General features: G+C 56.4%; 5 protein-coding genes across 5 annotated transcripts; 2 read left to right on the plus strand and 3 right to left on the minus strand.

Annotated features, from left to right (window-relative positions):
- Positions 1-471: 471 nt before the first annotated feature.
- On the minus strand, positions 472-10,728 carry CNKSR1 (connector enhancer of kinase suppressor of Ras 1; the record flags this gene model as incomplete). The annotated part of the gene is made up of 21 exons (XM_082832627.1): positions 472-1,038; positions 1,325-1,506; positions 1,600-1,699; positions 1,781-1,842; positions 1,991-2,064; positions 2,332-2,403; positions 2,567-2,640; positions 3,500-3,672; positions 4,080-4,110; positions 4,189-4,295; positions 4,439-4,515; positions 4,607-4,677; positions 4,764-4,865; positions 5,148-5,216; positions 5,329-5,388; positions 6,119-6,223; positions 6,303-6,344; positions 6,768-6,852; positions 7,434-7,615; positions 7,718-7,875; positions 10,677-10,728. The coding sequence occupies 21 exons, from the start codon at positions 10,726-10,728 to the stop codon at positions 886-888; spliced, it is 2,031 nt and encodes a 676-aa protein (XP_082688753.1). The 3' UTR covers positions 472-885.
- A 4,336-nt stretch (positions 10,729-15,064) lies between these two features.
- On the plus strand, positions 15,065-15,541 carry ZNF593OS (ZNF593 opposite strand; the record flags this gene model as incomplete). Its single annotated transcript, XM_082865200.1, has 2 exons — positions 15,065-15,109; positions 15,395-15,541. The coding sequence occupies 2 exons, from the start codon at positions 15,065-15,067 to the stop codon at positions 15,539-15,541; spliced, it is 192 nt and encodes a 63-aa protein (XP_082721326.1).
- A 361-nt stretch (positions 15,542-15,902) lies between these two features.
- ZNF593 (zinc finger protein 593) lies at positions 15,903-16,777 on the minus strand. The gene is made up of 3 exons (XM_082834142.1): positions 16,563-16,777; positions 16,265-16,327; positions 15,903-16,173 (listed from the first exon to the last, which is right to left on the minus strand). The coding sequence occupies exons 1-3, from the start codon at positions 16,760-16,762 to the stop codon at positions 16,032-16,034; spliced, it is 405 nt and encodes a 134-aa protein (XP_082690268.1). The 5' UTR covers positions 16,763-16,777; the 3' UTR covers positions 15,903-16,031.
- A 1,378-nt stretch (positions 16,778-18,155) lies between these two features.
- Positions 18,156-21,571, plus strand: LOC309957266 (uncharacterized protein C1orf232; the record flags this gene model as incomplete). The annotated part of the gene is made up of 4 exons (XM_082832428.1): positions 18,156-18,239; positions 19,565-19,648; positions 19,760-19,857; positions 21,280-21,571. The coding sequence occupies 4 exons, from the start codon at positions 18,156-18,158 to the stop codon at positions 21,569-21,571; spliced, it is 558 nt and encodes a 185-aa protein (XP_082688554.1).
- Positions 21,572-22,719: 1,148 nt separating this feature from the next.
- Positions 22,720-23,854, minus strand: FAM110D (family with sequence similarity 110 member D). Its single transcript, XM_082833455.1, has one exon. The coding sequence runs from the start codon at positions 23,837-23,839 to the stop codon at positions 23,027-23,029; it is 813 nt and encodes a 270-aa protein (XP_082689581.1). The 5' UTR covers positions 23,840-23,854; the 3' UTR covers positions 22,720-23,026.
- Between the last annotated feature and the right edge of the window lie 1,531 nt (positions 23,855-25,385).

A 25,385-nucleotide genomic window follows, 5' to 3' on the forward strand; every position in this document is an offset into this window, starting at 1 on the left:
CTCCTAGCAGACCTCAGCCTGCAACCCTGCCCACCAGCTACCCCATCCCACCACTCCAGTCTCCAGGGCTGCAGCCCTGGCCGCCTTTCCAGGGAAGGTACATTTCCCCAGCTGTAGAGTGAAAGGCTGTTCTCTTATTTTTCACCTTTCGCCCCTGGAGATGGGGCAGGAGAGCACTCCGGCCTCTGAAGGGCTGGGGAGAGATGGGCATGGGTAGAAGTCCCCACCACCCTGGAAGGCATGGGGCTTCAGGTACAGAGCCCAGGCTGGTGGGCCACACAGTGGGCTAGTTACCAAAAGCACTCACCCCCCCCCTGACAGCTTTCATCCCAGTCCCCTCCGGGAAACTGATTCCAGATTCTAATACAGAAGTCAAAGGCACATGTAGATTTCTGTTAAAGAAATTGACTTTATTTAGTTGAAAAGCATCTCCTGGGTAAAGTGAAGAACGCCCATACAGAATGGCTTGGCAAACGAAGTGCTGCGGGGCGGAGGGGGCAGGTCTGTGACCCCACAGAGCACAGGGTAGGAGAGAGTTCTTTCGGCCCGCCTCTTGCTCCTTCCTTGGCACAAAGCTCACTTCACTTCACCCCACTCCAGGGGAGGGAGGAGCAGAAATGGCAGCAGCTCAGGCAGAGGCAGTCAGCTTGGGACAGAACCATGGACAAGCACTACTTCCAAACTGGAACAGAATGCAGGGATGCTCTGTCCTAGATGTGTCAGAGGTGGTCCTCAAGGCCAGAGGTCAGGAACTAGGGTACTGGCCAGTTAGAAGTCAGGAGGTCAGAGGTCACTCTCTGGGGTCAGGGGGCAGAGGCAGGAGTGCTCCTCAGGCTGAGAGGGTGGGGGGTGGGAAGACGGTTCCCTGGAGTCAGAGTTCGGGACTTAGGAGCTGCCCTCAGCCCGCTCCACTCCGCAGGCCCCCAGGCCCTCTGAGTAGAGCTCCTGGTTCTGCTCCTTCCACCTGCGGAATTTCTCCCCAGTGAGCTCGGGGTCGCCTAGCACCTCCTCCAGGGCCTGCAGCTCCTGCAGCTTTGCCTGGAAGAGATGTAGGGGTTAGGGCCATGATCACCCGGGGAGCGAGCAGAGCCTGAGTCCAGAGCTAGCTCTGGAGTCCAGTGGCCTAGAACCCAGCACCTGGCCCGGTCCGGCCCCCATCCTCAAATCGAGAGCCTGGTTCCAGGAACCTAGAACTCAGCCCAGTCCACAGCAGAGCCCAGGGCTGAGGGCCAGGAACCGAGCCGAAAGCCCCGAGCCCAGCCCTTAATGGTGCCCTGTGCCCGCCCCCGAGCCCAGCCCCTAATGGTGCCCTGCGCCCGCCGACCTTGAGCGTGCTCTGCAGCGCCCGCACGCGGTGCGCTCGCTCATTCAGCTGGGGGTCTCGGTTGCGCCGCATGAAAGAGCTCCGCCATTGCTCGTGAGTGAGGGGCTGCGGCCTGCCCAGGAAGGACACGCCACCCAGCCTCAGCCCCCGTACCATTCCTTCCAGGGCCCCTTCGCTGCTGTCTGTGGGAGGGGAAGCAGGGTGAGCGTGTGCCTGCCCCCAGCCCTCCATCTCGGCTCCCAGCACCCCCGCCCCCCGCCGGCTTGGCTTGGCACCTGTCGGAGAGCCGAAGGAGGTCCGTGGGCTGCCCTGCGTGAGGGCGGCCACAGGTGATGTGTCTCCGTGGAGGGAACTCCCAGCTTGGGCCGGGCTGGGCTGCGGGCAGGGTGGAAGGAGAGAAGGGTATCAGTCTGAGTTCCACGCCCTGCTCTTCACCCCACGCCAGCTCCCACTCACCGAGGCTGAGCAGGATCCAGCCTCATCGTCGGGGTCTTCTGCTTCCGTCTCACTGTAGCAGTCTGGGGTGGACAAGAGTGGCTGGGGAACCCACTCAGCTTCACAGGGTTTGGGCAGGCCAGGAGGTGGGCTCGGGGGAATTGAGCTCCCAGCCCCCATCCCAGGGAAGGCAGAGGCTCAGGGAGAGACCCAGCCCTGTGAGGCACCCACCTTCCTCTCGGGGCAAGGGGGCACGGCCTGGAGACCGGTACTTGGAAATGCAGGTTATGAGATGGCGCACCCACCTGTGGAGGGGCAGATGGGTCTCAGGGAGTTTCCACTTACTGTACGCCTGAGGCTTTCGCCTGTATCATCTTCTAATTTAATCCTCAGAGCAACTCTGAGAGATAGGAATTCTCACTAGTCCATTTTAGAGAAGATGAAACTGTGGCTTAGAGGAGTGAGTGTCTTGATGAGCCCTGTCAGAGAGCTGGGCTCTGAATCCAGGCTCCTGAGCCCAGACCCCCGGGCACGCCCATGCAAGCTGTGGAGGTGAAGGGGGTGGCACTCACATGCTCAGGTCCGTCAGGGTATCAGCAGCGAAGATGAAGGGTTTGTACACGTTATGGGTGAGCTGGAACACACTGCCAGGGAGCAGAGGGGCCTCACTCACCTGGGGGTGCCCATCCAGAACACAGAGAGGCTGGACGGGGCATCCCAGCTACCTACCGCCCCCACCCACCCCTCCTGTCACCTACCTCTCCCTTTCTCTCCCCACCCCCAGCCTGTCACACCTCAGGACTTAACTATTTTTTCTTCTGATCTTGTCCACTTTCCAGACTGTAGTTGGAGACATTGATGAGGCCCTCAGCCTTCTCATCCTGGGGAGATCACAGTTTGAGGGTCAGCTTGAAGCCCCAATACCCTCAAGGCCCAGTCAGGCTCCTGAGGGTGGGGGAGGGGAGAGGGCATTTCCTGGGCTCTCTAACCGCTCATCTCTCAGTGCCCAGAGCTCAGGGCAGGAAGCTGGGCTGGGGTCAGGAGGTGTGACCAAGGGGTGCCTCTGAGCCTGGTAAGGGGAGCCAAAGATATCCAGAGAAACAGTCAAGGAAGAGGAAGGAGCCCCCTCCTGCATTTGCTCCATCACAGGCACAGACAAAGCTGCTTTGCTCCTTTCCCTGCCTGGCCGTCTTTCTCCTTTCCATCCGACTAACCCTCAGGCACTGATTTTTCAGGAAGCCTTCACCACTCTTCAGGTGGACTAGCCACCTTTGCTGGGTTCCCACCCACCCCTGGCTCTTCTGCCATCATAGTATGTGTTCCCATATTGTCCCTGAGTGTGTATTCATCCCTCTCCCCACCGGCCTGAGTAACGGAAACGGTCCAATTCTTCCCTGTGTCCCAGGGCCCAGCCCAGAGCTGGGTGTACAGTAGGCACCTTGAATGTTAGTTGAATGAATAAACAATTGCTTGAACGGCCCATAGCTAGGATGAACAGATTAACAGAAGAGGAAGGAAAGGCGGGTGGAATCAAAGAGATTCTACCCGGCCTGTGATACCTTTTCCAGACCGCTTTTATACACACATCGGCTCAGTTCTCTCTGAAGACTGTCCCCGTTTTACACATAGGAACACTGGGGCACACCTGCGACCACAGATGGGAGTGGACCGTGGAGGAGGGACAAGAGCTGAGGCCCTGAGGTGACTCACTTGCTTACCTGTGTGTGTATGGGGTCTCACCTGGGGCTGGCGGTACCAGTAGAGCGTGTGTCCCTTGAGCACAAACCAGCAGCGGCGCCAGCGCGGGCCCATGAAGCCCCCGGGCACCTTGCGCAGCAGGAGCCAGCCGTCACAGTCAGGCCGGCCCAGCTCCCGGCAGGACACCCGCCGGCGGCTCAGCTGCGTCGCCACGCCTGCAGCAGCACAGCGCGGCTGGTCAGTGAGGGGCTGGCGGGGTGTCCCGGACCCCCAACCTGCTCCCTTGCCCCCCACGAGCACCCCCAGCTGATATTTCTGAACCCGTGCTCTGGGCTCAGAATGTGACACGTGTCACTTCTGAGGTGGGGATGACTCTTCCCATTTTAGAGCCAGGGAAGCTGAAGATCAGAGGACGAGCTGTTTGTCCAAAGTCACAGAGCTGGCGAGAGGCCCAGGCTGGGAGCATAGGTCTGTCTGACCCCAGAAACAGAGCTGTTTCTAGGAGAGGCTGTGTGTGAAGTGTGTGTTGGTAGCGGGGGCGGGTCTTGCCCAGCACTGTAAAGACTTGTAAGAGCTCCTCATATCAGGGCATCACCCCCACCCCGTCAGGTGCATTTCATACCTTTTGATTTCTTGCGGCCAGGGACAGGACTCTGAAAGGACCACAGGAGGTTAGAGAAGCATATGGGTACAAAGCCACAGACCCCTCCTTGCTAAGCCCCAGAGCTTACCTTGTCAGGGTGTTCTGGGGGCTCTGGAGCATCTGCTACCCCAGCTAGGAGTGTGGCTGAGGGTGCATGGGGGCTGGGCAGGGGCTCCGGGTCAAGGGAGGTCGAGGCTGTCAGGGAGGGAGGAGAGAGAGGGAGTGTCCCTGAGCTCAGAACCGGGCCCAGTGGTAGGGTGGGGGTGTAAGAGTCCAGGGTCAGGCAGCCCACATGCCTTGTCCAGGGCATCTGCTGACTGGTGGGGCTTTGAAATTACCTGTCCAGGCAGCAGGGCTGGGTCCTAGACTTGGGTTTGAAGTCAGGTCGGAGGCGAAGACATCTTCCGATGGGGCCCTGGAGAGATCAGGGAGAGATGAGGTGAGCCATGGCCCACCTGCCAAGACCTACCTGGGGCCAAGACCTACCCGGGGCCTGAGCCTGTCACCTGGGAGACGGCAGGGCCGAAGCCAGCGATGGGCTCACTGGGCGTGGGGGGCCTGGGGCCTGAGGAGGGGTCTGAGGAATAATCAGAAACAGGTGATGGAGCTGGCGACAGACAGGGGTCTGAAAGCAGACTGGGGGCAGGGGTGGGCGGCAGGTACCTGTGAGGGTGTCTCCGGCACTGGGACCTTCTTCAGCACTAAGCTGACCCCGTCTGGCTCCCGGAGCAGCTCCCTCACCACGTTTTTATGGGGCCAGCCCACCTGGGGGACAGGGCAGAGGGCAGGGCAGGGATGCTGGGCGGGACTGAACTGGGCAGGAGGCTCTGAGGCAACCCGACAGCCCTCGGCCTCGGAGCACTCCCTCAGCCTCACCTTGTCCTCCTCCAGGAAGCCTCCACGAGCCCCTCTGACCTGTGTGAGCTGGTTGGCTTCACGGAAGGCAGCTCCCACAGCCCTGGTCTCCCCAGGGGAACCTCCCCACCCACCGACCTGAGTTCTACTCAGGACCCCCTTCCTCCCACCACGCTCCTCCCCTCCCCTCACCACCACTTGCTCATTGATCTGGACAATCTCGTCTCCAGGCAGGATCTGCAGCCGGGAATCAGTGGGGACCTGGTGGGGGGTGGGATTCAGAGAGTGCACCCTCATGGGGCTGGAAGCGGGCTTGGCTGGCAGGTTGGAGGGCCACGGGGGTGGGCGGCTGAGAAGGGTATAGGAGCCTCACCTGGGTGCCCACTCGAGACACAAAGTGCAGGCAGTTGCTGGTGGTGTAGATCTCCAGGCCCTGCAGGGCAGAGGCTGCAGTCACTAAGGGTGTGGGGACCGCCGGACCAGGACGCCTGCTAGGCACCAGGACTCACAGGTGAGTGGAATGGGGGAGAGAGCTGGCCTAAGCTTGGCACCGCTCGACTTGTCATGTGACTTTGGGCTCACCACTGCACCTCTCTGGGCTCTGCCTCTTCCTCCCCTAAGGGCTGAGGGGAGCAGGTTGCAGACTTCTGAGGTATGAGATTCTCAGCAACTTTCCTGAAGAATCTCATACCTCAGGGACAGGAGCGGGACAGGGCAGGGCTGGGGCCTCTGGTTTTCCCAACTGGTCAAAGATTAAAGCAAAAAAGTTCATGTCCTCTCCCCTCTCCCCTAGGTCCATGTCCCAGGGCTGGGATGTGTCACCTGAGACCACACCAGCTGCAGCCCCTCAGGACCGGAGAAGGGGCTGAATGATGGTGAGACCCCAGGGAAGTCCCCTGGGCCTTTAACATCTGTACAAAAATTCCCTGGAAGTCCAGTGGTTAAGATTCCACGCTTGCACTGCAGGGGGCGCAAGTTTGATCCCTGGTGGGGGAACTAAGATCCCACATGCCACGCGGTTTGGCCAAAAAAAGAAAAAAACAGGGCCTTCCAGCTGTGACAGTATAGGATTCTGGTTCAGTATAGGATCCTAGAACCAGAGTTCAGGGCCCAGACAAGGCTGCTGAGGGGTCAGGGGTGAGAGTTGAGGGGTCAGGGCTCACCGAAGGATCGTCCAGCGGCACGTGCTGTAGCACGGCCTTCTGCTCCAGCAGCTCCTCTGGGCTGCAGCTCAGGATGTTGTGGCAGATCCCGGCCACGTGGCTGCTCTGGCGGATGGAGAGCAGGATGTCTAGCCTGAGCCCCGTCCCACCCCATCCCCACACCCCACTCACCCCCCAGACTCACAATCCTCAAGACTTTGCTCTCCTTCTCAGCCGCTGGACAGTCCTGGAAGCAGAGTGAGAGAGCAGGGGCCTGCCCTGAGCAGGGCGCACTGCCTTCGCCTGAGGGCAGGGGGATTTCCTGCAGTCCCTCCCGGCGTCCCGTACCCTGGCCCCCTTCCCAGAACTACATGGCCTTAGAGCTTTCGCCCCAAGGTCTCATCCCCCTGACGCCAGGCCCCCAGAAGTCACCACACATGCCCTCCCCTGCTTCACCCCCTCCTGAGAATCAGACTTCCTGTGCTGCCCTCGCCAGCTAGGAGCTCCCACGCCCCCATCACCCCCTACCCAGTGGCCGGGCCTCCTCTCTTTCTGCCCTCGCCTCTTCCGGCTCTCACACCTGATCCTGTGCTGATTCACAAGTTATAAAAAGCTCTAGCCTGACTTGGTCTCTACAGCCTGGGCCAAGCCTGGCCTCTGGTTCTCCTACCTCCTGCAAGGCCTGGCCCAGCTCCCCGCACAATTCCCCAATCTCCTGGCAGGATGAGAAGTCATTTAAGTGGGAGAAGAGGTACCTGGCAGAGGGAAGGATGGAGCAGTGGTTAGGGAACTGAGCTTAACAGTCAAGCCACTGAACCACCCTGCACCGGCTACACATCTGAGACTCTGATGGGTTTTGATTTGGGGTAAAGGAGATGACTGATACATCTAAAGGCCTTAGTCAAGTGCCTAATAAATGCCAGGCCCTGTTCTAGGCACTGGGGAGACAGACATTAAACATATAATTACATCAATAATGATTTAACTTCTACTGCTGTGAAGTGTAGGGAGCTCTGAGAGTGTGTAACAGGAAAGGCTTCCCTGAGGAGGTGACATTAGAGCTGGGACCTATGGGACAAGCAGCGGCCAGTGAAGGGGGTAGAGAGCTCTTTATATAATGCTGTTGATGTGACTGTCATGATTACAAGCAGGAGGTGGGGTGGGAACCCAGGCAACCCAGGGCCCCTACACAGACCAATTAACCTCTTTGCCCAGTTCCACTATATCTGAACAAATAGAGCAAAGCTCTATTTTTCTCTCCCAGGTCCCAGAGGAAGCCAAGGATGAGAAGGGTCCCCTCACCAGTTACTCAGACCCTAGGAGGAGACCGAAGTACCTGTTGAGCCAGAAGAGGAGGGAACGGGCCTCATGCACCAGCTCCATGGCCGCGCTGAGGACATCTGCAGGAGGCTCAGCACAGCCCCCCAGGCGACCTTGGACTAAGCTCTGGAATACCCGGATCCCCTCCAGCAGCCCCTCTGTCAGGCTCTGCAGGTTCTCTGACTGTAGCCCGGAGCTCTGTACCGCAGAAGGGCAGGTTAATTCCTGGCAGCGGCCAGGCCCCCATCAGCACCCCAAGGTGGGTGGAAGCTGCAGCCAGTGTGGCCACCGTTCACTCACCAGGGCCCGGAGCTGTTCCACCCCTTCCAGGATGAGCTCCTGGTGGCCCAGAGGCCACACAGTTAGCGCTTCCAGGCTTCGGGGGCAGAGCTGGAGCAGGTACTTGCCAGGCAGCTCCCAGTCCTCAAAGTGATAGTCCTCCAGGGAATCATCGAGGCCTGGTGGAAGAACGAGGGTCAGCATGGGGGAGCCAGGGGGTGTCAAGGCCTTTCTGGTCAGTGCAAAAGTCCTTCTCCTAATGACCCTGAGACCCAGGCAGTGTTCTGCCCTGCCCATTTCACAAATAAGCCTACTGAGTTGCGAAGTAGGGTCACATAGGGCAGTGGTTCTCAAAGGATGGTCCCCAGACCAGCAGCCGCAGCCTCACTGGAAAACTTGTTAGAAATACAAATTCTGGGAAATCCCTGGTGGTCCAGTGGTTAGGACTCAGTGTTTTCACAGCTGTGGCCCGGGTTCAATTCCTGGTCGGGGAACTAAGATCCCACAAGCTGTGTGGCATGGCCAAAAAGAAAAAAAAAGAGAAATAGCCAAAACATGGAAACAACCTAAGTGCCCACTGACAGGTGAATGGATAAAGAAAATGCCACACACACACACACACACACACAGGCATAAAGAAGGAAATCTTGCCATTTGCAGCAACATGGATGGACCTTGAGGGCATTATGCTAAGAGAAATAAATCAGAGAAAGACAAATACTGTATTATCTCACTTACATGTGGAATCCCAAACACCCAAATTCATAGACACAGAGAACAGATTGATGATTGCCAGAGGCAGGGTAGGAGGGGGTAGGGGAAATGGGTGAAGGTGGTCCAAAGGTACAAACTTCTATTTATAAGTCAGTTTGGGGGATGTAATGTACAGCATGGTGACTACGGTTAGGATTCTGGGCTTTCACTGCCATGGCCCCGGCTCAAGCCTCAATCCCTGGTCAGGGAACGAAGATCCCGCAAGCCACACGGCATGGCCAAAAAAAACAAAAACAAACGAATTCTCACATCTGCTGAATCAGAACTCAGGGGCAGGGCCCAGCAATTTGCATTCTAACAAATCCTCCCGGTGTTCTGATGCTGCTGAAGTCAAGCTTGATGGGGCTTTGGAGGCAGGGAGACCTGAGTGACAGCGACTGAGCTTAATTACTTAATTACTCCGTGCCTCAGTTTCCTCACCTATAAAATGGGGAAAATAAAAATGCCTACCTTCTAATCATGTGTATTAAATGACACGACACATGTCAAGCACTTGGCCAGCTGCCTTGGTTCATGGTAGACAGTAACAGCCCCCGTATTATTATCGCCAGACTCTTTACCGTGATTCCCAAGGCCCTGTACGATCCGGCCACCACCTGCCTCTACAGTCATCTCTTGGCGCACAGCCCCTCAAACAACACTTCAGATCCAGAGCACTAACTCCCTGCAGCTCTTGGAATGCTGTCTTGCCTCAGGGTCCTCAGATGTGCTCTTCCTTCTGCCTGGAGTGCTCTTCCAGCTCCTTCACGTCCTTTTTCATCTTACTCCTTCCAGGACGCCTTCCACAACTCCGCAGGCTGGGTTGGGGTCCTCTGCTGCTCTCACTGCCCCTTGCACCTCCACAAACCCCTGCATCAAAGCACTAAGCTCTCCTACTTGATCACGAGCTCTGCAAGGACTGGACCTTAAACAAGTGTTCATCTCTAATTCCAGCTCAGGCCTCTTACAAGGTAGACACTCACAAGTAAGAAAAATATCTAGTGAATGCTTACTATGTGTTAGGAAAAATTTAAGGGCTTTATACATATTAACACATTTAATCCTCACCGAATCTAGAAAGCAGAGATACTGTTACCCTCATTTTACAGGTGGGAAAACATACAAATAGAGGTTAACAGTTAGCTTTCTCACTCTTTGAAGGAACCCCTGCCATTCCAAGCCAGGGTCTTTTGTGATCAATAGCTCTCCCTCATTCCCTGTGTGACATTAAGAGCACTTGACTAGGAGTTCGTGAACCTGTGGCTCCGTGGCTCTGGGCCCTCGAGCACCTCCCTGTGCACACAGCAAATGTGCTGTGCTGCCTCCCTCCCAACAGACCCTGATGTGGAACTGCACGTGCCAGGCCCTCAACCTGGTTGTCTTATTTGGTTCACTTCATGAGATCAGAGTTGCCTTTCCCATTTGATGGATAGGGAAACTGAGACTTGTGGTCACAGAACTGGTGAGTGGAGGGGCTGGGCCTGGAACTCAGTCTGGGAGTCTGATGCCAGCCCTGCATCCCTGCTTTCACCGGGGCTGGTCACCCTGAGCCTGCCCTCAGTGGACTCCGGCAGCCCCCTCCACTCTGGCTCCTCCCTGTAGGAGGAGTGTCCTGACTCACCTCCCGGCTCCCAGCTGCAGGTCAGAAGGTCTCCACGTCTCTGAGTTGGCTGACAGTCTGGGACCTTTCCCACCCAACTGGGCTCATCCCCCCTGGAGGCCTAGGGAGGGGCTGTGCTGACCCCTCCAGTCAGGCCGGGGCTTCCGCTCTCACTGGGAGCTTCGGGGTGGGGGGAAGGGAAAAGACACCCCACCGGCCTTATTCCAAAGCCTCAGCAAATCACTTCCTGGCTCAGTGTGTAGTTTTCGGCTTCTGAAAAATACGTTTAATAAGAGCCCACTGCGCCCTGGGGCAGAGGGAAGATGAAGGAGATACAGTGGGGGCGGGCAGCTGGGGAGACACCGTCTGTGTTCCTTACACAACCACTGCCTCCCCATTGCCACCCTGGAGGCTTCTTGGGCTTCTGGGGGGATGGGAGACCTCCTCTGGGTCCTCGGGGGGGCCCCCCCGGGGTCACGTCCATTATCCTTCTGCCAGGTTCACGGCAGACACTCTGTAAATACCTGTTGACTGACTAACCAACTGACAAACTCGGCACGTCCTTTGTCCTTTTCCTCTCCCCGTCCCAGTGCCCCTCAAGCCCGACACTGCCCCAGCCCCACCCACCTCTCAGCCAAGCCGCCACCTTCCCGGGGGTCCAGGTCGCTACTGGCTCCATGGCCAAGCTCGGCTTCTCGGATCCGCACCCGCTCCGTGCTCCGTCTCGCCCGCGCAGGAATTTCCGCTCCCAGAGCTCTGACCTGGGGAGAGGCTGGGCTGGGCTGGGGGCGGAGCCACTAGCATACCTGGGCCCACAAAGCTGGCTAGGTGAGGTGCTGTGACAGCCATTGGCCTACTGCCTGTCCCCCTCCTGCCCTGCCCTTCAGGCATCCTAGGGCAGCTGGGCTGCCAGACCTGGGGGTGGTGCCACTGATGTGTGACCCAGGGGACCTCAGAGCTGGCCTGGGATCCCCGCCCAAAACTGACCTCAAATGGCAGGGTGCGACCCTGACCTTCAAGGCTCCTCAAAAAGGGGCCAAAAAGTGAGCAGTGAGCACGGCAGCAAAGCGCAGAGGTTAGGAAGCCAGAGCCTGGGTGCAAATCTTGACCTGGCAGCTTGTTAGCTGTGTGACCAAGGGCCAAGCTTACCCACCAGGCATCACTTTCCCTGTCTGTAAAATGGATATAATAGTTCCTACTTCAGAGGGCTGCTATGCAGAGTACCTGTGTTAATAGCTCTACAACCTTCAGAACTGGTTTTTAGCCCCCTCTTGTTTTGCACCGTGGACCCTTTTGGCAATCTGGTGCAAACCCTGGACAGTTTCTTAGAATGAGGCTTTTAAAAGCATAAAGCAAAATGCTGAAGATTACAAGGAGGACAGTTATTATCGAAATATATTAAACCCACAAATTTGTGATACAGTAATATGCATTTATCAGCATTAAATAACAAGACTGGCAAATTAAATTCCTTTTCTAACGATCAGCATGTTGTTACTCAGCATGAATAACACCGAACTGTGGAGGTGGTCTCTGACGCACCTCCTGGCACTTATTGATCAGCAAACACCTACAGATAGGGGATGCAAGAGAGTCACAGATAAGCTGGGTGACCAATGTGAGAGCAGATGCATTCACCATTTGGTCACTGACCCTCTACTGGGCACCATCAATGGCAGCTATGCTGCAGGAATGTCTGAAACAGTGTGATTTAGCAGTGGGTTAATAACTGTCACCATTTTGAGATCGTTATGAGCGTAAGTGATATTTTGGGATACTTGTGATAACTACAATTTGATATGAAAATATCTGTGATTTCTACTGGTGACAAAGCCACAGATACTGCTAATATTTCAATCCATAAAGAAGGAAATGGTAAATTTTAGTTAGAGGTTAGTGAAAAGAAATATATAATTTTTTTGCCATGCAAGTTTTAGGCCCCCTGAGTTGGGAAGCCCAGGTTAAGAGCTTTCCTCTAGAGCAACGTCTGACACAGACTAAGTGTCTGCAGTTATCATCATCATTATCGTCATCGCAGGCCAGGGGACTCCCAGGACTTTGGAATCAGGCAGAATCAGTTCCACTTGTTTGAGATGAACATACACACTGTTATGTATAAAATAGATAACCAGTGAGGACCTACTATATGGCACAGGGAACTATACTCAATATTTTGTGCTAATCTATAAGGGAAAAGAATTTGAATACATATGCGAGAATATATATATATTCTTGGACTTCCCTGGTGGTGGTGGTTAAGACGCTGCACTTACACTGCAGGGGGCACGGGTTTGATCCCTGCTCAGGGAAGTTTCGCATGCCATGTGGTGCTGCCAAAAAAAGAAAAAAGAAAAAAATATATATATATAATATGTATTTATATATATATATATATATCACTGAATCACTTTGCTGTACACCTGAAACTAAGACATTGTAAATTAACTACATCTCAATTTAAAAAAAAATTAGTTCCGGGACTTCCCTGGTGGTCCAGTGGTTAAGATTCCATGCTCCCAATTCAGGGGGCCTGGGTTGGATCCCTGCCGGGAACTAGATTCCACACGCCGCAACTAAGAGTCCACGTGCTGCAACTAAAAAAGATCCCGTGTGCCTCAACTAAGACCCAGGGCAGCCAAAAAAAAAAAAAAAAAAAAATCAGTTCCACTTGCTATGTGACTGAGCCCACCCCTTACACCTCTCTGAACCTGTTTCTTCCTCTCTAAAACCCAGGGGCTGGGGGGTGTGTGACTAGACCTTAGCTCTGTGAGGATGTCTTTTAAATATTTTGAAATCTGTAATATGAGGTAGATATGAGTTATTATTGCTTTAATTCCGTGGGGAGGGGCCTGGGAGGCCTGCCCCCTTTGTGTCACCTAACTTGGAATCTCTACCAGCGCCCCAATACCTGGCCTCCAAAGCCTGTCATGACCTTGATTGTCACCCAGAGACCTGAAGTCTGAATTTGGCCCACAGACGTCCATGTGGTGTGTGTGTTTTGTCATCATTTAACAATTTCACATACAAATTGAGTTCTCTGCAACTTGGCCAGCTCTGTTCACCCCATCCCACCTTCACACGTGGCATCAAACATGAGTGCACGTCATCGGCTGCTTCCTTTCGAGGGGACTCCAGTTCACCAGGTCCCCATAGGACTTGCTCCCTCATTTGTGAACCAGTAGGCTCCCAGTTTGCAATTTGACCCTCACCTCTCTGGCTTTGTCCTTGGCCTCACGTCCTCATACGCTACACTGTGTGTATCCCTTTAACACTCCTCGGTGCTTTCCCCTTTAACGTTTTTGCTTCTTCTTACACTGGCCTCCCTGTGGCACTCTGGGGAAATCCAATAAACACAGACCTATCTCCACCATCCTGATTTCATCAAACACCTACCCTGGGCTGGCACAAGATAGAGGGGAGAAGCCAGCCAGCCTCTGCCCTCCCTGAACTCACAATCCTGTAGGGGAGAAACCAACAAGAACTCACCACGTGTACTCAGATACTCCCTGTAAAGGACTGGGGTCCTAACAACCACACCAGTGCCTTTACTCTGGGTCCCCAACACGTGGCAGGGCTATAGGCAGTGAGGGGCACAGTAAACGGCAGCTTCTATTCTGAAGGGAGTTTTGTGAGTTTATGAAAGGTCTTTGGATCTATTTACTGTAAAAATTTCAGCGATAACAGTAGGTCATTAAGTGGAAGGAGGACATGCCCTTTCCCCAGCATGTCCCCATCCTGTTGCCCAGGTTGGGCCACTGTTAAGTTTTCTGGGTGTTCTTCCATTCTCTCTATATGCAGATACTCTACATGCTATTCTGGAAATATGCTTGTCCCCCCATTTTTATGAGTTAATCAATACCAAATGAAATCATACGAATAATGCCCAGCACAGTCAACTACTATTTTTTTTTGGCCACACCACGTGGCTTGCAGGATCCAGGTATTGAACCCAAGCCATGGCAGTGAAAGCCTGGAATCCTAACCACTAGGCCACCAGGGAACTCCCAGTCAGCTACTATTTTTTAGCACACCTCAGACAGCTTTCTTTTTTTTTAATGTTATTATTATTTATTTTTATTTATTTATTTTTGGCTGCATTGGGTCTTTGCTGCTGTGCACAAGCTTTCTCTAGTTGCGGCGATCGGGGGCTACTCTTCGTTGCGGTTCGCAGGCATCTCATTGTGGTGGCTTCTCTTGTTGCGGAGCACAGGCTCTAGGCATGTGGGCTTCAGTAGTTGTGTCACACGGGCTCAGTAGTTGTGGCTCGCGGGCTCTAGAGCGCAGGCTCAGTAGACGTGGTGCACAAGCTTAGTTGCTCTGCGGCATGTGGGATCTTCCCGGACCAGGGCTCAAACACGTGTCCCCTGCATTGGCAGGCGGATTCTTAACCACTGCACCACCAGGGAAGCCCTCAGACAGCTTTCTTAAGATGCAGATCTTTTATTATTGTCCCCAAGCTGAGGTAAGGAAGTCTCTACAGGAACTCCATCTTGGGGAAAGGGGTGGAATGTGCCTTCCCCCAAGGTAGGTGTGGTTGATCCAACAGAAACCAAGTGAAAAAGGCCTATTCCTGTTTGGAGGGGGTGCTAATAAGGCACCCAACCCCTCCTTTGCTGAGAGCTGACTGGTGACATCCAATCGTCTGAGGTAGGGTTAGGGCCACGACCAGGGCTGGGAGGCCCTCCCATACCTGGTCCAGGCCTGAGACTTCTCAACACTGCCAGGCAAGGCCTCTCCTGCCTACCCGGCCTGGACTCCCTGGTGGGTGGGGGAGGTGCTGCTCAGGCCTGATGCTGATCTCTCCTGACAGCTGCTCCTAAGGCTGGCAGGGCGGGCAGGAGGGGGAAGGGACAGATTTAAAGGTCTAGCTGCCCCGCCCCCTGCCAGACCTGGGAAGGCAGACGCTGGTGAGCATCCTCTCTGTCCTGATTTCCGCTTCTTGGTACCATGAACGCCACTGGTCCTCATTCCCGCTTCCATCCCACAGGACATCAGGAAGACTAGCGGCACCCACCATGCGATTTCGACGCCTGACACCTGGCTACTTCCGAGTGCTACAGGTAAGCACCCCAAATGGTGGCTTCTGGGACCGACCCCTTCCTCCCCCTACCATGGCTGGGATGATACCCAGCAGCCAGGCTGTCACATTCCCTGCCGCCTGAGCAGCCAGGGCCCACATAGCCCACATAGGCAGTGAAGCGAGAGAGATTGGGGTGGAATCTCCCTGGGGCAGCAATGGTATCCATATCTCCTTGCCACAGCTGTAGCTTCTCAGCCCCTTTCCACCCCCCACCTTCCCAGAAGTCTCAGCTGACCCCTCAGGTGGACCCTCTGTGAACCTCCAGATGCAGATAGCCGGGGACCTGAAGGCAGAGCCCCGGAGTCCGCTGGTGGGGATCGTGGCTGCACTGCTGGCTATCCTCGGGCTGGGCGGCTCCTGCTATGCTGTCTGGAAGATGGTGGGGCAGCGGCGGCCGCCACAGGCTCCATGATGAAGTAGGCAGCCTCTCACCTGGGCCCTGGGGGGTAGGTGACTCGCGGGGGCTACAATCTCAGAAGCCTACTTCTTTTCTGAGGGGGGGTCACTCCCTGCCCTCATTGGAAGCAAAGTAGTATAAACCTGATCCTACCCATCCCCCACACACACCTGGGCTGCAATGGGGGGCTTCAGCTCAGATGCTAGGACCCCTGAGGGAAAGAAAGAATGCAGGTTCTAAAGCTGAATCAAGTAGGGAGCAAACACCCTGGGCCCTGTACACAGGAGTAGAGAGAAACCCTTACAGGGCTTGAATTTGGAGGAGTGGCCTGGAGGTTAGTGAGTCAGAGGCAAGCTCTCTTTATCCAGTTCTTTTATTGGGAGGGAGGGCACCCGGCAGAGGCCACCTACTTCTCAAACCAAAAGAGACTGGCATAGTCTCTCCCAGCCTGGCCCTTGCATCACTGTCCATGGGCAGCTCCTCTGCCTTGCATCCTCAGGCCATGTCAGGTAGACGTGTCCATCTCAGGGACCGCGGTGGATACTTCTGTGGGCACTGCCAGCCTTTGGGGAGGAACATAGGAACCCATACCCGCTGCCCTCTCTGCTTCTTCCTGACTGTAGGGCTCCACACTCAGCTGCTTCAGCCTGGGAAAAAGAATAGGAGTTGAGAGCTGACCAGATGCAAGCCCTGTCTGCCCGGGACACATCCATCAATCCTCTCCTTACTACTTCATACCTTTTCTTGTGGTCTTTGGATCGGAAGTGGGTCTTCAGGTTGGCAGAATCGATGAAGTACCTCCTGTAGGGATGGGGGGTAAGGAGGATAGTTAGAAGGTGATGCCTCTCAGGTACGCCTATTTCCCTGACTCTAGCTCATTCCCTGATGCTAGGCTCCGGGCTTGAAGGGATGGGAGGCCGGCAGACCCACTGGTCCCAGGAGAAGAGACCCTGCGCGTCCCGGGACCCGGATCTCACACCCCCGTCCCGTCCCGCGGACCCTTCTCCTCCTCAGGCTGGGCCCGGCCGTAACTCACGCGCAGGCCAGACAGCGATGCAGGCCGCCCCCTGGCAGGTCGGGATCGGGTTCCGCGCTTGGGTCTGGCCGGGGCCGTGCGGCATCCTGGAGCCGCAAATCGCGGTGAATCTCATCCAGGTCCGGCCGCCGCCGCTTCGCCTTCATCTGGCGGGCCAGGGAGTGCGCTCGGTGCGCGCCCGTCCGGCGGGAGCGACCCATGGCGGGTGACAGCAGGACTAGGGTCCCAGAGCCGAGCTGGGAGAACACGTGTGGGCGCTTCCGGACTGCTCAATGACGCCTTGTGACGCCCTGGGAATGATCAGGCTCTGCCAGACCGCCTCTGATGACGTCACTTGCGCGGGCCGCGCCTCGAGCGACCCCAGGCGGCCGTCGATGTCAGTGACGGAGCTCGGGGCCGGGCCCCACGAAGCGTCCTCTTCCGTCGCTGGAAGGGCAGGGTGGTGCGTGCCCTGGGGGGATGCCGGCCCGTCCGCTGCCCTGCCCGCCCCGCCTGGCCCACAGCACCGTCCTCTGGCCTTATCACCCCTTCCTGGTTCCCAGATCTTAGACTCCACGTTGCGCGTGTGGGGGGGGATGCTGCATCTTTGGGAGGCACTGAAAAATGTCTGTGATGTTAATAAATTAATAAATGAACGAGAGTGAATAACTTTGGGATCCCGGCCCCCACAGAAATACCTCTAGTCCCTGAGAAAGCCCTCGCCACTTCTCACCCCTCCCCAGTTATTCCTCTCCAGAGATCACAGTGCTTAGGCGTACTGTCAGACTCAAGAGGGGTCGGCTCCTCTCACAAGAAAAGGAGATGCTCACAGAAGGACCTCCCATCTTTGAGCCCCTTCTCCGAGCCCTGGACTCCGAGGCGTGGGCTGGCATCAAAGGGAGAGATACAGCCCAGGTGTTGTGTGCTCAGAGTGGGGAGAGGGCCAGAGAGCCTTTTCCCATGCACCAGAGCCTGGTGCCTTCCAGGCTGACCAGAGGAACTCAGCAATAATTCAGGGGCTCCGGTTCTTTGGAACCTGTTGCCAGGAAACAGGGAGACCAGCACGTGCATCCCTGGGGAGAGGAATCAGTTTCCAGCCCAGACAAAGCGGTGAAATGTAAGCCCAGGGCACCGACTGGGAGCCTTTGGGACCTTCCCACTCCAGTTCACAGAGGCTGAGTGCAGACATAGGGCAGAGCCCTGTTGAGGGCACAGCTGGTATGGCTACAGTCACAGGGGGAACCACTGTGGGTCCTGAGCCCAAGGACTTTGTAAATGGAATTCGTGAATGGAAGAGAATATTTCTGGAGCCATTCCAAATGATCAAATTCAAGAACTCCTAGGCCCAGGAAGGAGGCTTCTGTGGAGGGAGTCTTCATTATACTTGGCGAATATGGGTCAAGACGAGGGGCTGAAGTGGCAGAAGCTGGCTCTCACCACAGACTCCTTTGGATCGGGTTCACCTGCTGGGCACTGTGCCATCTGGGGAGGCTGGTGCATCTTTAATGAGGTCACCTGATCCCTGGGACAGGCTCTCAGCCTCTCCAAGTTCCTGGAGCCAGACACACTGGGTGCTTCCCGTGCCTGGGTGCCGGGCCCATTTCCCCTGCAGCCATGAACCAAACCTTCTGGAAAACCTACAAGTCCAAAGTGCTACAGACCCTGAGTGGGGAATCTGAGGAGGATCTGGCAGAGGAGGTGGGTAATATCCTGCTTGCTGGATGGGGCATGGGTAGAGGGGCAGCAGGAGTGAAAGACACTAAGAAGGGCAAGGGACTGGCTATGAGAGAGAGAGAAGAGAGATTTGTGCAGAAGCAACTGTCAATTCATGGATGACCAATGGCACGGTGCAGTGTCAGAAAGTCAGGACGTTCCAGAAAACCAAGGAAGAAAAGACTTGGGGGGCACTGGAAGAGTGGCCACTGTCTCCAAAGATCTCAAGGGCTGCCACACGGAAGGGATCCTTTTAGGACCAATGCACAGTACCCACACAGATACGCTCAGCTTGACACAACTTTCTAATGGGCAGAGCTGAGCAGAAGCAGGATGACTCACCTTGAGAGGAAGCAAGCCCCCGGGAAGTAGGGGAAGTGGCACTTGTACACTGAGGGTTACTGTAGCAGCAACAGAACAGAGCCATACTTGGACCATGTTTATTCTGACATTTAAAAAGAAAAACTGAAAAGGCTCCAAAACAGCCTTACCTCTGGAGGCTGCGATAAATGGCAATTGCACAAACAGACATGGCAGAGGCAGGAACTAGTGCTGGGGTGTGTGTATGTCAGTGTGAACACGTGTCTGTCTACACAGGTTGGTGTCTAGGGCTGGCCCTGTGTAGAAGTGTCTGTGGGTCAGTATTGGGATTGGCGTCCATGTGGAATCCCCATTTAAGGTGTGTGTGCAGGTGTGAACTGGTTACAGGTGTTTTCAGGTGTGTTTTTGGGGGGCAGAAGTCTACAGAGGCATGCAGGCACTCGCAGGTACTATGTTTGTATGGCATGTGTGTTTGGGTGTGCGTGAACATCTGTGTCTTGGTGTCTGTGGATGAGTGGAGAGGTTGTGTGTGCTGTGAGTGGGCCTCCGTGCAGCTGTCTTCAGTTGTGGAAGTGCACAGGTGTGAATGGTATAACTGTGTAAGTGTCCTTGTGTAGGTGCCTCACAGCACATATATCTGTGTACATACAGGGGAAGAGTTGTAGCCATGCGGAGGCACGCTCCTGTACAGGTGTGTGTCTACACTGGCGTGCAAGCCCTTGTCCACATGTTTTGCATGTATCTGTGGGTGGGCAGTATGTGAGCTCAAAGGTGTCTGCGGGGATTGACTGTACAGGAAATGTGTGACAGGTAGATTTACGTAGAGGTACAGCTGCGTGTATTTTTGGAGGGTGTCAGGGGCCTAGGTGTGCGTCTTGTTCCATGGGGTTTGGAGGTGCCAGGTCTATGTGTACCAGGCTAGCAGTGGGGGAGGGAAGTCATATTCCTCTGGGGCCTCTCTCATGCTGGGTAGGGGTCTTGTGTCCCAGAAGGAGAACCCAGCGTTAGTGGAGTCTGAGGCAGCAGAACCAGCTGAAGAGGCCTTCAATCCCATGTCACAGCTGGCCCGCCGGGTGAGTTCTCCCTTCTTCCACCCCAACCCTGGGGAGCCTGGCAGAAGCTGCTGTGGAGTCCTGGGAGGTGGTGCTGGGGGCCCTCCTTGACTCCCAGCCCCTCTCTCCCAGGTTCAGGGGGTTGGGGTGAGAGGCTGGCTGACAATGTCGTCTCTGTTTAACAAAGAAGACGAGGACAAGCTGCTGCCACCAGAGCCCTGTGCTGACCAGTACGTGTGTGTGTTGAGGGGGTCTGGGATGGGCCTGGGGATCCCCTTCTCCCATGTCCTTTCCTCTGGTTTGTTTGTCTTTCTGACTACGGAGGACTGGGGAGGGCCAGTCCCTGGCTGTTTCTGTTTCTCTCAGCAGGAAAGAGGCCCAATCAGCATATCTGGGAGATTAGGTTAGATCTCAGGAGGAATTTACCAGCTGTTGGGATTGAGATGCTAAAAGGTATTACGGGCTCTCTCTCCCCATCCATGTGGGAGGGGTCATCTCCCTAGAAGAAGGGAACCCAGGAGAGAAGTTTTAGGTGTTTGGAACACAGAGTGGTTCAGATCAGTGGTTCCCAAGTATTGGTCTAAACCCTCATCCTCCCAGGGAACTTGAGACAAACACAAATTCCCAGACCCTCCCTCAAAGATTTTGATTCAGCCGGTGTTGACTGAGGCCTGGTATCTATATTTTCAGCGAGGTCCCTGAAGACTTGAGGACAATAGTTTAGGAACCACTGTCTTAGCACGTCTTTGATGCTGGGGGCGTAGAGGGTCAGACCCGGGGCCTTGTCTTCCTCCTAGCTCTATTTTGGCACACACTTCATCTCTGCCCTTTCCTCCAGCCCAGTCACACTTCCCTTTTGGCATTCCCCTATTCCTTTCTTCCCTAGGTTCCCCCTGACCCACCCATCTCTCCTGCCCCAGGGTTCCTTTTCTCCCTCCCGCTCACCCCCTCTCCCTACCTCAAGCCTCATCACTGCTCCTTGATTGCCCTTTCCCCCACATCTACTTGCTACCTCCCTAGTTCCCCTCTCCCGTAAGCCTTTGATCTAGGCCTTTCTCCTTCCCTCGGGGTCGCTCCACCCATCCTTCTACCCAGCGACCCTCATTTTTCTGGACCCTCTTTTCCTCCATCCCGGAGCCAGAACCCTGTCCCCGCCCCGTCTCCTTCCCCAGGGCTCTGCCCTCGGGTTCCGGAACGACCGCCCCCAGAGTCTGACCCCGCCCCCTCCCCGGATCTAACGTTCCCATTCGGGTCCCACAGTCTCTTCGCATCCTTCCGCCCGCCCCTCTCTCAGGGCTCCTCCTCCTCCACCTTCCCAGACCCTGCGCCTCTGGCTCCCCTCCTCTGGCCTCGCCCCTCTCCTCTACCCTAAACCCCTGACCCCAGCTCTCTCCCCAGGGATCCTGATCCCGGTCCCCTCTTCCCAGACCCCTCACCTAATCCCCTGACCCTGTCCCACCCCAGCCCCCTTTCCCAATGCCTCTGAGCCTCCCCCTTGCCTCCAGGCCCTGCCGCCTGTCTCCCGGGCCCCTCCAGCCCTTGACCTCACCCGGGCCCCACTGGCCCCACTACTGGTCCCGTGACCCCGCCTCCTGTCCTTTGTCCTCTCCGGGGCCTCTCGGCCAGCCCCTGACCCCGCCTCTCTCCTGCAGCCCGCTGGCGGCGCAGCCCTCCTCTCAGGAGGCGGCGGAGACGCGCGGGACCGGGTTCTGGGACGTGTTCGCCAGCAGGTGGCAGCAGCAGCAGCAGCAGCAGCAGCAGGCGGCGGCAGCGTCCATGCTGAGCGGCGCGGAACCCACTCCGGATCGGGACCCTGAAGCCGGGGACGAGGCCGCCGAGCGCCCCGAGCCGCGGGAAGCCGATCCCGCAGCCGGCTTCAAGTGGGGCTTTCTCACCCACAAACTGGCCGAGATGAGGGTGAAAGCTGCGCCCAAGGGCGACTAGTCTGCCGGCCTAACTGGGCGACCGCTCCTCCCCTCCCACGATAAAAAAAAAACCCTGGCCCGACACTCCGTGTGACCGCGTGCTTTTTTCCATACGGCGGGGAAGGCTGCTTTTGGGTAGGCAACCTCAGGGCAGGGTCCAGCTGGAGTGGTCCTCGCCTTCTCCCCCCACAAACATACAAGGATAAAATGACCAGAGACCTCTTAGGTATCAGGGTAGATTGTGTTCGATTTAGGGTACAACTTTCCAGGAATCTGGGGAACCCTAAAGGACAAGTCCCGCCGCCCTGTCCAGCCCCTTTTAATTCGACAAACGTTTCTTGTGGCCTTGCTACGTGGGCTGTCCCTGTACTAGGGGAAGGTCAGTGACTAACAAGAGAACCCAGACTACCAGCGGGTCCCACACAAGGTGATAAGTTGAGGCACAAAAATAAGGCTGTAGTTGGGAGCTCAGAGGAGATGACCCCGGCTGGGAAATTCAGGAGTTCCTGAGAGAGAATGCGTATATGTAATCTTAGAAGGATGAGTGGAGAGAAAGGGGAAGGTAACCCAGGCAAAGGGAGAAGGCCGTGAACAAAGACTTACAGGTGTGAACGTGTGAGGAAACAGGTGACCTTGTTTGTCTTTGAGGGAAAGGAAGACGGTGACAAGATATGAGGCTGCGGGTTGCAAAGGCCTGGTTTGAAGAGTCCTTTATTGTCCTCGATTCTGGATCCTCCACATCTCAGCCCTTCATATCTAGTAACCAAAACGGGTAGCAAAGCTCCAGGAATGGGAGCCTTCAGGGGCTGGTGAACCCCAGATTTCTGGAGCAGACCCCTCCCCAAAACTCCCCAAACGCGCGATTCCTGGCTCCCAGCTCTAATTTGGACCCTCCTGGAGGGGGTCGGTGGCGGAGACGATCATAATAGTGTTAGTACTAATTCTGTGGTGGTCATAGCGGCTTCGTTTATTGAGCACTTCCTATATGCCAGGAACTTTGCCAAGCGCTTTGTGACCATTTCAAATATACTTTGATCACCGAGGGGTGTGTCTGCGGTCCCGAGAGGCACAGTCTGCCTGGAACCCACACTCCAAAACCCTCGCGCGTCTGCTCTGTAATCCAGCCTCTCGACTCCTTTAAATAACTTTTTGACTTTATTCAGCAGGTTCTCTGATCTCCCACCCGAGTCTTCACTCGCCCAGTCTTCACTAGCCTCCCGGCCTCCACAGGGGCCACGAGGCCGCCCCCTCCCCGTCCGCCGCCTGCGCTGGGAAGGGCCTTCGGGATCTTTTTGTCTCATCCTCCCAAGGTTCACGAGGGGAAACCGAGATCCAAAGGGAAGGGTTTGCCCAAAAGCACCCGGCGCGTGAGAGGCAGGGTGTCCCCGCCCGTGCCTGGGTCCAGCCCCGCGCTCACCCCTTGCCCTTCCCCGGACCCCGGACTCCACCAGAGCCTGCTCACGAGCGGCAGCTGTCACACCTCGGACTCGCGCGGCGGGCCGCGGGCGCGCTGGCAGCCGTACAGCCACTGGATGACGCGCGCGTTGCGCTCCACCACCGACACCTGGGGGCGCCCGTCCCGCGCCGAGCCCGCCGCTTCCGAGCCACCGCACTCCGCACGGTCCCGGCGTTCTGCGCCGCCGTCGCTGGACGTCCAGTCGCTGGCGTCCCCAGAGCCGGGCGGCGGCGACGTTCCGGGCTGGGGGCTGGCGTCGGCGCCCCAGCTCTGCGGAGAGAAGCGCTCGGCGCCCAGCACCTCCACCAGCGCGCGCTCCAGACCGCAGTAGTTGAAGAAGCGCTCCTTCTCCGACAGGGGCAGCGAGCACGTGGGGCACAATGCCCGCTTTCCCGCTGCGTCTGGGGCATCTTGGGGCGCGGCCCAACCCCCAGGAGCCGCGGGTCGCTCCGTTGAGCCTGGGCTGCTTGAAGCGACGTCTCGGGGGGCGCCCAGGAAGAGGCGACGCACGAGCCCCTGGCCCTTGGCGTTCTCTTTGTTCACTGAAGCCTTGCATTCGCGCTTCTGGCGGTAGAATATGAGGGAATCAGGCCTTGGCAGCCGCCTGCCACTGCCCCGGCGGGCAGGTCTGGGCGTCCTGGGCGATGGAGGGGGCCCCAGCTCGTTGCAGGGGTGCGGGGTGAGCGGCCCGGGACCCCCACGCAGAGCTGGCTCCTGGCGTCGCGCTATCACTTGGTGCGTCTTGACATACTTGGCTTTGTCGGCCTCCAGCCTCTCCACAGCGCTGGGGGTCCGTCCCCTGGATGGGGTGGAGGGAGAGGCCAGGAGCATCTTAGCAGAACTGGGCAGGACAGTGCCCCATAAGCCACTGGAGGTAGGCAGATAGTTGAGGAGCTGAGAGCAATTGGCTGGGGCCTCCTGGGACCTGTGGAGAAAGAGGAATGGTCAGGGGGAGAGTAGGAAATGTCCCTGCCCCTCTCCTGCAGGCATTCCTGGGAATAGGCTCAGCCAGCCACCCCTCCCCCATCCAAGTCAGCCAGGTGCCATGCCCAGGGGGCAGAGGCTCAGGTATCCCTCCCACGCCTATCCCTCAGAGACAATGGGCAGGGACTCCCTGGCCACCCAGAAGCATATGCCCCTTTGAGGGTGCCCCATTCTGGCCACAGGGCCATGCCAAGCAGGCATCGGCAAGCAGGACACTTGGAAAAGGAAATGGGGCTGGTCCCTGCCCAATTCCCGACAGTAGCCTCAACCGGAAAAAATACCTCTTCCCAACCTAGCAACTTTGAGTCCAAGACAAGGAGGCTTCCCAGCCACATGCTGGCTCCAGCAGGACCCACCCATCCCGCCCCCAAACACAGAGGTCAGGGATATAACCACAGGGTAGGAGCCTCCAGTAATTGCAGCCAACTGCCCTACCCAGGCCCAGCAGGGCCATCAGGGAAAGAGGGAGGTGGTCACCAGGTCACTTCAGCCAGCTACCTGCCACCTGCTCTGTGCCCCTGCGAAGGGAATTCCACAATGCCCAACTGTATACCTTGTTTACCTCTGCATTTCCATTTCATAGAAGAGAAAACTGGCCCAGGGAGGAGGAGGCTTGTTCAGGCCTTACTGAGAGTTTGGGCCCAGGACTGGAACCCAGATCTCTTTGCTTTACAGTCCAGAACTAGTTCCAAATGAGTATCTCACTTGCCTATCAAAACTTTCCTCTATGTTTTGCTTCTATTCCTGCTGCTGTAAAACCAAGCACTTTTTGCTAGAGATTGGCCCCTTATCTCACTAAAAATTTCCTTCCACTAATTCTTCCCAATAACCTGCGCTCCCAGAAATCTGCCCTCAGGGTCCCTCGTCCTAAAACCCCGTGACCCTTCTCATCCAGCTCGCTTCTGCTGGGGAAGGGGGGCCGGAGGGGTTGTAAATCAAGAGCTGACAGTTCCCCTGGCAGTAACAGAATGGGCCACCCACACGGCTCAGTACACTCTACCCCATCCCTGTTTCCCTGCTCCCCCCATCCTCCATTCAGCTGAGAGGGACACATCAGTTCTGGGGGCTGAGGAGACCTAGGGTCTGCAGGCAACAAAGGAACAGAACTTGCCAGGGATGGGGGAAGGGGCCTTGGGGCAGAGACTGCCAACCCTACCCACCCCAGGGCAGCCTGTGTGTATACACACACACACACACACACACACACACACACACACACACACACACACACCCATCTAGGGTCTAGCAAGTCAGTCCATATGTAGTTGGTGACTGGGAAACCAGGCAACAAGGAAAGCCTGGCAGTGCCCTCCTTCCTGCCTCCCAAGGACTAAACTTGGCAATAGGTCAGATTCCAAGGTCCCAGGAGGGCACTGTGCTTGTCTGACCTCAA

This window comes from Leucopleurus acutus (assembly GCF_964270905.1).
Source record: "Leucopleurus acutus genome assembly, chromosome: 2".
Classification (NCBI taxonomy): domain Eukaryota; kingdom Metazoa; phylum Chordata; class Mammalia; order Artiodactyla; family Delphinidae; genus Leucopleurus; species Leucopleurus acutus.

Excerpts from the sequence above, each read along its gene's own strand:
- FAM110D (XM_082833455.1), bottom strand. The coding sequence starts at position 23,839 with ATGCTCCTGGCCTCTCCCTCCACCCCATCCAGGGGACGGACCCCCAGC.
- ZNF593 (XM_082834142.1), bottom strand. The coding sequence starts at position 16,762 with ATGGGTCGCTCCCGCCGGACGGGCGCGCACCGAGCGCACTCCCTGGCC. Across the intron at positions 16,328-16,562 it reads CATCGCTGTCTGGCCTGCGC|GAGGTACTTCATCGATTCTG; the intron begins GTGAGTTACGGC and ends CCATCCCTACAG. Across the intron at positions 16,174-16,264 it reads TCCAAAGACCACAAGAAAAG|GCTGAAGCAGCTGAGTGTGG; the intron begins GTATGAAGTAGT and ends TCTTTTTCCCAG.